Source organism: Chiloscyllium plagiosum, chromosome 25 (genome assembly GCF_004010195.1).
Source record: "Chiloscyllium plagiosum isolate BGI_BamShark_2017 chromosome 25, ASM401019v2, whole genome shotgun sequence".
Lineage (NCBI taxonomy): Eukaryota > Metazoa > Chordata > Chondrichthyes > Orectolobiformes > Hemiscylliidae > Chiloscyllium > Chiloscyllium plagiosum.
In genome coordinates this window covers 40,609-51,971 of record NC_057734.1, presented here as the reverse complement: position 1 = coordinate 51,971, position 11,363 = coordinate 40,609, and the positions used below count along the sequence as shown (strand labels likewise).

Genomic DNA, 11,363 nt, shown 5'->3' with positions numbered 1-11,363 from the left:
CCCTACCTTTTATCTCAGCCCGCTTGGCACACCAGCCTCATTCCTGAAGAAGGGCTTATGCCCGAAACATCAATTCTCCTACTCCTCGGATGCTGCCTGGCCTGTGTGTTTTTCCAGCAACACATTTTTCAACTCCTTCTGAACTTGCTGCACTCTGTTCTCTCAGGTTTAAACCTAACTTGGTTATCAAACCTCTTGATAAGGAGGGGTGCTGTCACTGGATGGTGCACAGATCTCTAACTGGCAGGAGCTGAGTACCAACTCTCAGACACTTCTTCCAATCTACACCTGGACCATGATCCCACAAAGTCCACCTCTACCTCCTTCCCAAAATCTAGACAGGATGCTCTGGCAAACCCATTGTTTCAACCTGTTCCTGCCCCACTGAATTTATTTCTTCCATTCTTGACACTTGCTTTTCCCTCATTGTCCAGTACCTTCCCACTTACACTTGTGATTTTTCTGACAATTTATGTTGATTCCACAATCCCTAGTTTTCAGGCCATCCTCTTAACAATGCACTCACAATCCTTCTACACATTCATTCCCCCATCCAGGATGGTCTGAAGGTTCTCTGGGTTTTCCTTAAAAGGAGGCCTGAATAGTCCCCCATCAACCACAGCCTCTTCTACTGGGCTGAACTCATTCTCACTTTGAACAATTTTAAAACAATTTAAAATAGTCTGGCAGGGGATGGGACTCTAAGGAGTAGTGAGACAAGACAGAAGGTTGAGGCTGATACAGAAGTTAAAGCAAGTAAGTTAAACTGACAAGGCTGGCAACAGCATGGCAGAGAACAAGTGAAGGCTGATGAACTAAACTGCATTTGTTTCAATACAAGTAGCCTGACAGTTAAGGCAGAATAATACAGGGCATGGTTTGGAACATGGGACTGGAATATCATTGATATTACAGAAATGTGGTTGAGGTAGGGACTGGCAGTTCATTTTGTTCCGGGGTACAGACGTCATAAGAAAAAAAGAAGAGGAGGGGGAGCGGCGTTTATGGTTAGGGAAGACATCATGGCAGCACTTAATGAGGATATTCCTGGGGATCATTCAGTGAAGGTGTAGGTGGAACTGAGCAATAGGAAAGGAGTGATCACATTGATGGAGTCATACTATCTGCCCCCCAGTAGTCAGTGGGAAACTGAGGAGCAAATATGTAGGGAAATTGCAGATAGCTTTAAGAATAACAGGATTGTAATTGAAATAATTCCACAAAGGATGGCATCCTATCACCAAGTCACCTTTTATTTACATGTGCGTAGTACATGACACTAACCAAGCTAGCACAGAGCCGCTTTATAGAGTGAACAGTATTTCTGACACTTCATTTTATGTCTGGCAGCTGGGGATCCCTGATTGGACCAGGTCATCAACCCCAATCACAGAACTCATACTCTATAAGGTCTACCTGCCTGACCTCATTCTAATCTCCGCAATCACAGGACAGCATTCTAATTTTCCAAATATATACTGGGACAGCCATAGTGTTAAGAGTTTGGATGGGGAGGAATTTATTAAGTGTGTTCAAAAACATTTTCTCAATCAATGTGTAGATTGCCCTACTAGAGAAGGGGCAAAACTCAACCTCTTCTTATAAAATAAAGCAGGACAAGTGACTGAGGTGTGAGTGGGGGAGCACATTGGGACCAATAACCATAATTCTATTTGTTTTAAAATAGTTTTAGAAAAGGATAGGTCTGGTCCACAAGTTAAAGTTCTAAATTGGGTCAAGGCCAATTTTGATGTATTGGACAGAAACTTTCAAAAGTTGATTGGGGGCGGCTGCTTGCAGGATGTCTGGCAAGAGGGAGGCTTTCAAAAGCGAGATAGTGAAAGTTCAGGGACAACATGCTCCTGCTAGTGTGAAGGGCAAGGCTAACAGGAGCAGGAAACACTGAATGACTAGTGATATTGAGGCTCTGGTCAAGAAAAGGAAGAGGTATATGTCAGGTCTAGACAGCTGGGATTAAATGAATCCCTTGAGGAGTATCAGGGATGTAGGAGTCCATCCAAGAAGGAACTCAGGAAGAAAAAGGGGACATGAAATACCTATGGCAGAAAAGGTTCCAAAAGGATTCTACAAGCAAAGTATTAAAGGCAAAAGAGTATTTAGGGAGATAATAGGGTCCCTTAAAGATCAACAAAGCCATTTACGTGTGGAACCACAGGAGAGGGGTGAAATCTTAAACGAATATTGTGCATCAATATTTACTGTGGAGAAGGACAATGGAAGCCAAGGAATTCAGGGAAATAAATTGTGATGTCTTACAAAGAGTCCACATGACAGACAAGGAGGTGCTAGAAGAGGTCTTAAAACTCATAAAGGTAGATAAGTTCCCCGGGCCTGATCAAGTATAGCTCAGGCCATTATGGGAAGCTAGTGAAGAAATTGCAGGCAGCTAGCAAAGATATTGTATCATTAACAGCTACAGAGGAGATGCTGGAAGACTGAAGGGTAACTAATGTTGTGCTATTATTTAGGAAAAGCTGCAAGGAAAAGCCCAGGACCTACTGACTAGTGTCCCTGATGTCAGTAGTGGGCAAGTTGTTGGAGGGAAATGTGACAGACAGGATCTAAAGGCATGGACTGATTTGGGATAGTCAGCATAGTTTTATGCAGGGAAATTGTGGCTTATAAACTTGATTGAGTTTTTTGAAGAGGTGACCAAGAAAATAGATGAAGGCAAAATTGTAGACATTGTCTACGTTGAGTTTAGCAAGGCCCTTGACAAGGTTCTCCATGGTAGACTGGTTAGCAAAGTTAGATTACATGGGATCCAGGGAAAGCTAGCCAATTGGATACAAAATTGGCTTGATGGTTGCAGACAGAGGATGATGGTAGAGGATTGCTGTTCAGACTTAAGGCCTGTGAACAGTGGTGGGCCTCAAGGATTGGTGCTGGATCTCTGTTGTTGGTCATTAATAAAAATGCTTTGGATAAGAATATAGGAGGCATGGTTAGTACATTTGCATCTGACACCAAAATTGGTAGTATCATGGACAGTGAAGAAAATTATCTAAGAGTATAAAGAGTCCAAAACTAGAGGCATAGGTTGAACGAGTTGAATGTGCTGTTACTCTCACCTCCTCTCTGGAATTCAGCACTTTCTACCACTTTCTACATGATTGGACCAGGTTATTATGAGGTTTGATTTGCAGAACATATCTACATTGTCTGTAAGAATGACCCTGACCTTGACTACTATCTTCCCACTTACATTTGTGATTTTTCTGACAATTTATGTCAGTTCCACAATTCTCCGTTTTCTACCTATTATTTTGCTTTCATGTTAACGTTTCAGTCTTAAATCTACCACTCTGTTCCAGTGAAGACAAGTACAAGCTACAGGAATAGCACCTCATTTTCTGCTTTGGCACTTTACAGGTTTTAGGATTCCACATTGAGCCAAACAACTTCAGAGCATGAATTCTATTCCTTATGTTGATTATACCTCCTCCCTACACTAATGTTTCACCACCCGAAGGCAGACTCAGTCTTAGGACATAAGAACATAAGAACTAGGAGCAAGAGTAGGCCATCCAGCCTTTTAAGCCTCCTCCGCCATTCAATAAGATCATGGCTGATCTTTTTGTGGGCTCAGATCCACTTACCCGCGCTCTCGCGGTATCTCTTAATTCCTTTATTGTTCAAAATAAATCTACCTTAGCTTTAAAAACGTTTACTGAAGTAGCATCAACTACTTCTCTGGGCAAGAAATTCCATAGATTTACAACACTCTGGGTGAAGAAGTTCCTTCTCAATTCAGTCCTAAATCTGCTTCCTCTAATCTTGAGGCTCTGCCCTCTTGTCCTTAGCTTTCAAAAGGGCATTTACTAATTATCTAAAGAAGAATATCTTTTTGAGGGGGTGGGAAAATGGAAAAGCCATGGCATTAAGCTGAAGGATTGAAAATGTTTTCTGTGCCATATCCATTTGAACCATTCTGTGATTCAATAAAAAGTTACACGCATCACTGAAAATTAATGTAAGTGGAATTAGCAAGATTATGAAAACTCCCAACTTAATCCCTTTGTATAGTTAATTCTTTGAGAAAATTAATTACATTACAACGTTTATAGAGCACAATTTTCGGTTTGCATAAGCTTAGTTGCTGGGTTTGGTTCGCTAACCTCTATCCAAATCTTCTCCCACAGAACCTGGGCCTTGCTGTCGGAATCTTGAAGCAAAAGCAGCAAGATTTGATGCAAATGTTTTGATTTCTTGCATAGTGGTCTGAAATCCAATAATGAAAACTACTTTAGATAGTGTTAGATTGAACAGGAAAAAAATGCCTCACTGGGTGCAGAATTAACAGGAAGTTCATAAAGATAAGTATTGATACAGTTGTGTAAGCAAAAATGCAATGAAGTCTGAAATAATTTCAACCCATTGCTGCTGGATGGATATACTGGGATTTCATAGATCATAGAATCCCTACAGTGTGGAAGCTGGCCATTAGGCCCATTTCAGGGCTAACACTGCTGTAGGATTTCTGACATCATTTGGATTCAGCAGTTTATGGAATAGGAGAAAGTGAGGACTGCAGATGCTGGAGATCAGAGTCAAAGAGTATGGTGCTGGAAAAGCACAGCCAGTCATACAGCATCCAACGAGCAGGAGAATCGACTTTATGAAGAGCTTATGCTTGAAACATCGATTCTCCTGTTCCTCAGGTGCTGCCTGACGAGCTGTGTTTTTCCAGCACCACACTCTTTGAGTTCATGGAATAGGTCCACCACTGGTTTTGGTGCAGCTAAGGATAGGCAGTAAATATCAATTCTGCTGCTGGCACGCATTTCCCAAAACAAACAAATAAATTAAGTATTTATTCAAATAACATCAATGAAAGAGAAAGGTACACATATGAAATTTGTTGGCACTTACAGAACAACATAAAGTCAGTGGACTAGATCTGACAAGAAATTGGCTATCATTTTAGCAAGTTTCACAGACAGTTTCACTCTGCAAACCCAAGCATGTTTTCATGCATCTTCACAAATTCAAATCATTACCAATACACCACACCCCTCAAATGCCCTGTTTCTCTCCTCCCTGCAGAGGGAGTAGAGAAGTTTAGGGAGGGAGTTACAGAGGCTAAAGACTTACTAACAATAGTGATTTCTCAAATTGAAAAAGTGCAGATAACTCAGAGGGCTGTAGCCATGAATATAGAGAAGGTCAAGGCTATACAGGAATTTCAGAACAAGCATGGGAATCTTAAAATCTTATTCCTGAACAGGAAGTCAATGTAGATCAGTAAGTACAGGACAGATGAACAAATGGGACTCATTGTGATTTAGAAGAGCAGAGATTTGGGTCAGCGCAATTTTAGAGAGTGGAAGCTGGGAGACTGACAGGTTAGCATTAGAGTTTTGGAGATAACAAAGATAACAGTAACAAAGTACAGGAAACAAATGAGCAGTAATATTAATTACCTTAGTGAACTTCTTCTTTACAGTGCCTAGGCTGCGGTCAATCTTACGTGCCTCATCAAACAGATTTTCCCAGATTATCTTAATTTTCTGTTGTAAATCTTTCTCTTCTTCTGTCGTCTGATGAGGAAAGACATAATAAGAAACACTTAAAAATGATCTTTTTTAAGTTGCTAACATTCAGGAGGACAAAGCAGACAAGCAGGAGGCTGGAAGGAGAACAGCAAGCCAGGCAGCATCAGGAGGTGGAGAAGTCAACATTCTTCCTAAAGAAAGGTTATACCCGAAACATTGACTTCTTCTACAATGGATTCCAGCATCTGCTGTTTTTTTTGTCTCTCACGCATTCAGGAGAATGCACCAATGGGCAGTCCCTCTCAAAAGTTGAAGAACATAGTCTTACACAGATGTAAGATCTCTACTTAGATAGCACTAACAGATTGAACCCACATTATGGGAGTTTCCTCAGGTCCTCATTGGTACCTCCATGACAAGAATAATTGCCACACACATCTCAGCCAGACCAGAAACTAGGGAACAGGCTGTCTCTATCTCATCCACAAGGAGACAGGTAAAAGAAGTGATCAATAGCAGAAATATCTCCATGAGGCAGAGTAATGAGTAGGTAATTGGGATTTGTTTGAATTGTAACTGTGCAAACTTTCACTTTTTGAACAATATGTAAATGTAGACACTTGAAGGCTAGCATTTCAACTTCCTTTTATTAATAGTGGTACAGAAGAGAAATGAACTAATGAAAGGAGAAAGGGTTCTTGATTAGAAAGTTAAACCTCTGCACAGGTATACATCCTCCATTGGCAGTTGTGTGGATCTACTCAACATTACCTCTTCAATGACAGTGTGTTCACAGACAATTCAAAATAAGTTCCAGAGAATGCCATCCGCCTAGCTTAGAAGGGTTTAATGGAATGTGCTTACATTAGATATTTACTGATGTTGATGGCATTACATGAATCCCTCAGGGCCACATCAGACCTGGCAACATCCCTGGGAGGCTAGGCACCTGAGTGATTTATACCTCCCTCCTTCTCCTTGTCTACTTCTTTCTCTTATTCCAGCTTCTGCTACCCCTGATCCTCTGACCAGCTGTAAATCCATTGTATTCAAGGTTTACACTTCTATGGTATAGAACAGAATAGCATGTATTTTTACAAAACAAAAGTGAAAAGTTTTATAAGTCATCATATCACGCAGCCTAATTACAGAAGTTCATAAATGAGAGTGCAGTGATCAAAATGCATGACAACCTTGTAGACGTGCACTGCATATGCCACTCATAGAGTCATAAAGATGTACAGCATGGAAACAGACCCTTCGGTCCAACCCATCCATGCCGACCAGATATTCCAACCCAATCTAGTCCCACCTGCCAGCACCCAGCCCATATCCCTCCAAACCCTTCTTATTCATATATCCATCCAAATGCCTCTTAAATGTTGCAATTGTACCATGCTCCACCACATCCTCTGGCAGCTCATTCCATACAAATACCACCCTCTGCGTGAAAAAGTTGCCCCTTTGGTATCTTTTATATCTTTCCCCTCTCATCCTAAACCTATGCCCTCTAGTTCTGGACTCCCCGACCCCAGGGAAAAGACTTTGCCTATTTATCATATCCATGCCCCTCATAATTTTGTAAACCTCTCTAAGGTCACCCCTCAGCCCCCGACGCTCCAGGGAAAACAGTCTCAGCCTGTTCAGCCTCTCCCTGTAGCTCAGATCCTCCAACCCTGGCAACACTCAACCAGATAAAGTACCAGGATAATAACTACAGAGGCCAAAGGTCTCTTTGCTGATAATCCTAGTGGGCAGATGGCTTCAGCTTCAGCATCTCTGTGGAACTATTACAGAGTGCCAAACACGAACGAATAGACATCTTTTCAAAAATACCACTTAACCTCTAAAACCCATTCATGGAGATTAGCAGATAGAATGAAAAGCTGTGACATCTTGAATTATCAGAGATGAAACAGTGGTGGCAGTTTCTAGAAAAGCAAGCACGCATGCACATGAATGGAGTGTATGTCCTTCCTGTTGATGAATCTAACTGGCCAGTCACTTGGTGCCTTGATTGGTGACTTGCACCTGGGGAAATTCAACAGTGATGGTGAAACCCACTGACCTTCGTGCCTGTGAGGCGCCATCTGTCTGAAATTGAATTAGTTCTTATTCATTCATGGGATGTGAGCATCACTGACTAGATGAGCATTCATTACCCATACCCTCTCAACTCTATCCACCCTGTTCATGGCCCTCACAGTCTTATAGACCTCAATAAGGTGCCCCCCATCCCTTTGCCCCAAGCCTTCTCTGCTCTAAAGAAAATAACCTGATCTTGTCCAGTGTCTCTTCATTACTAAACTGCTCCATTCCAGGCAACATCCTGGTGAATCTCCTCAATATCAACCCCAATACAATTATAACTTTCTAATAGTGCAGAGACCAGAACTGCACACATAACTCCAGCTATGACCTAACTTACATTTTGTACATCTCCAACGTAATCTCAGTGCAAACTGGAATAACAGCACCTCAGTTTCTGCACTAGAATCTTGCAGCCTTTTGGACTCAAAATTGAGCTCAACAATTTTAGGGCTTTAGCATCTCCTCCCATGTCCTTATCCCAACTGACACACCCCAGGCCTTGTTATCATATGGGCAGCTACCACAAATAATCCATTGTCAGCCACCAATGGTCCCCATTAGCAGCTACTGATTTCCCCAAGATGATCTTTACATTCCAGTCTGCCCAAATGTTTCTTTATCTTTCTCTGGGATGCATCTCCACTTATTGTTTACTCCTTCCCATAGTCCCCAATTCCATCTTTAGCATATATACCAACTGCTTTCTACTTACAATCAGTTCTGGGGAAGGGTCAGTTGACCTGAAACGTTAACTCTGCTTTTTCTCCTCAGAAGCTGCTAGACCTACTGTGTTTTTCAAGCAATATCTGCTTCTGTTTCTGATTTCCAGTATCCACAGTTCTTTGGTATTGTTACCAACATAACGTCCTTGCTCTTAGAATCTATCCCACAACTGATAATGACAAGTGTCGTATATGCCTTCTTAACTGCTCTATTAATCTGCCCTGCCACCTTCAGGTGGACAAACATCCCAAAATCACTCTGTTCCTCTGAGCTTCCTAATGTCTTGCCAGTCACTCAGTACAGCAATATATTGCCATTCCTTCACTGTCACTAGGTTGAAGCAATGTAAATCCCTCTTTAATAGTGCTCTGTGTGTCCCTCACTCTAAAGATTGCAGCTCACCACCAACTTCTTCAGAGTAATTAGGACTGGGCCATAAATGCTGGCCAAGCCTGTAATGGGCACATCTTGTGATTGAAGATACACTAAGTAACTGGAACGGTAGAGTATCTCACCTGATATGTTTTTGTTAAGACAGACTACATTTGGAGTCGTCCATTTAATGCTAATTAACACAGACATTAATGGCTAAATGATGAAGAAAATTAAACCATAGCATTCACAAGAGAAAAATCTGAGGAGTGAACTCACAGAGATATTATACATTGCTAGGGTCCGATATCTTTCCTGGTTATCCTTTAATCGCAGCTCTACAGTTAAAGACATGGATCGAATTTTGGCAATTGTACTCAGTACGTATTTCAAATCCTCCAATGAGTCTGGAGCTCTCTTTAGAGCAACTGAAAGTTCCTGTAAATGATAAAAGAAAATTAGTCAAAAATTACAAATCCAAAAATATTGGCTCTGACAGTGTGAAATTTTTATAATAGAATGTTTCTGAAGAAATTAATTAAATTAAAACAATCTAATGCATTAAGACATAGAATCATAGTCATAGAGATGTACAGCATGGAAACAGACCCTCCGGTCTAACCCGTCCATGCTGACCAGATATCCCAACTCAATCTTGACCCACCTGCCAGCACCTGGCCCATATCCCTCCAAACCCTTCCTATTCATATACCCATCTAAATGCCTCTTAAATGTTGCAACTGTACCAGTCTCCACCACTTCCTCTGGCAGCTCATTCCATACACGTACCACCTTCTGCGTGAAAAAGTTGCCCCATAAGAGTCTTTTATACCTTTCCCCTCTTACCCTAAACCTATGCCCTCTAGTTCTGGACTCCCTGTTTGTTGATATATAACAGGTTATTAACTATACATTAATTACTTTGAATTTTTATTGAGACATCTAAGAAATGCAAAATGGACACTGTTTCCTCTTAAATCTCATTCTCCTCTGGATAATCATGGAGTTAAACATAGTCTGGTAAGGAGGGACCCAGCTCTTTAGCCTCAGCGAAGACATCAAACAGTGCATGAAGTTTGCCATAATCTTCTAAGGACAGCACTAACAATTAAATATTATAGATAAATGTGGACAGGATAAAAGTGAAACTAAAGTAAACCCACTAATTCAAATACACAGACAATAAATAAACAGATGAACAAAGGGAACATAAAAAGGTTGGAAAATAAGTTAAAATAATTATTAGTTAAGAAACAGACAACAAAATTAAACTTAACTTACATAAAAAGAAATTGTATAGTATACTAAATAGTGGGGCGGCACGGTGGCTCAGTGGTTAGCACTGCTGCCTCACAGCACCAGGGTTCCAGGTTCAATTCCAGCTTCAGGCGACTGTCTGTGTGGAGTTTGCACATTCTCCCCGTCTTTGCGTGGGTTTGCTCCGGCTTCCTCCCACAGTCCAAAGATGTGCAGGTCAGGTGAATTGGCCATGTTAAATTGCCCATAGTGCTAAGTGTGTTAGTCAGAGGGAAGTGGGTCTGGGTGGGTTACTCTTCAGAGGGCCTGTTTCCACACTGTAGGGAATCTAATCTAATCTATCCCATGGAAACAAAATAACAGATGAGAAACTGGGACATGAGAAAGACCACTTAGTGAGGCACAAGATAAACTGAGAGATAAACACTCCTCTACCCTGACTGGAAAATATATTGTCCTTCCTTGACTGTCACTGGGATCAAACTCTGGCATTGAGGGTATCTACACCGAGTGAGTTGCAGCAGTTCAAAAAGGGAGCACACCACTACTTTCTTGGGCCCCGCCAATTATGCCCACTTTATATGAATGAATTTTAAAATTATGAAACAGCAAATGGCACCGACTTATGGAGAGAGATAGGTGCGTGCAACAGGGTAGGTTTTACAATTGGGGGAAGGGTAAATACGATGCTGCAAGACAAGATCTGAGGAGCATAAGTTGGGAGCATAGGCTGTCAGGGAAGGATGTCGTTGAAATGTGGAACTTTTTCAAGGAAAAGATACGATGTGTCCTTGATATGTATGTACCTGTCAGGCAGGAAAGAGATGGTCGTGTGAGGGAACCTTGGTTGACGAGGGAGGTTGAATGTCTTGTAAAGAGGAAGAAGGAGGCTTACATAAGGTTGAGGAAACAAGGTTCAGACAGAGCATTGGAGGGATACAGGATAGCCAGGAGGGAGTTGAAGAAAGGGATTAGGAGAGCTAAGAGAGGGCATGAAAAATCTTTGGCGGGTAAGATCAAGGATAACCCCCAAGGCCTTTTATGCGTATGTGAGAAACATGAGAATGACGAGAACGAGGGTAGGTCCGATCAAGGACAGTAGTGGGAGACTGTGTAATGAGTCAGAAGAGATAGGAGAGGTCTTGAATGAGTATTTCTCTTCAGTATTTACAAATGAGAGGGACCGTATTGTTGAAGAGGAGAGTATGAAACAGACTGGTAAGCTAGAGGAGATACTTGTTAGGAAGAAAGATGTGTTGGGCATTTTGAAAAACTTGAGGATAGACAAGTCCCCCGGGCCTGACAGGATATATCCTAGGATTATGTGGGAAGCAAGAGAGGAAATTGCAGAACCGTTGGCAATGATCTTTTCGTCTTCACTGTCAACGAGGGTGGTACCAGGGG

At 41.6% G+C, this 11,363-nt stretch overlaps 1 protein-coding gene across 1 annotated transcript in view; it reads right to left on the bottom strand.

Annotated features, from left to right (window-relative positions):
- dnah10 (dynein axonemal heavy chain 10) overlaps nt 1-11,363 on the bottom strand; it is a 243,067-nt gene that overhangs the window by 198,132 nt on the left and 33,572 nt on the right. Inside the window, exons 12-14 of the mRNA XM_043715328.1 lie at nt 8,982-9,140; nt 5,445-5,561; nt 4,140-4,242 (exon numbers count right to left, since the gene is read on the bottom strand). Coding sequence (XP_043571263.1) covers nt 4,140-4,242; nt 5,445-5,561; nt 8,982-9,140 — 379 coding nt within the window. The remainder of the gene's footprint in view (nt 1-4,139; nt 4,243-5,444; nt 5,562-8,981; nt 9,141-11,363) is intronic.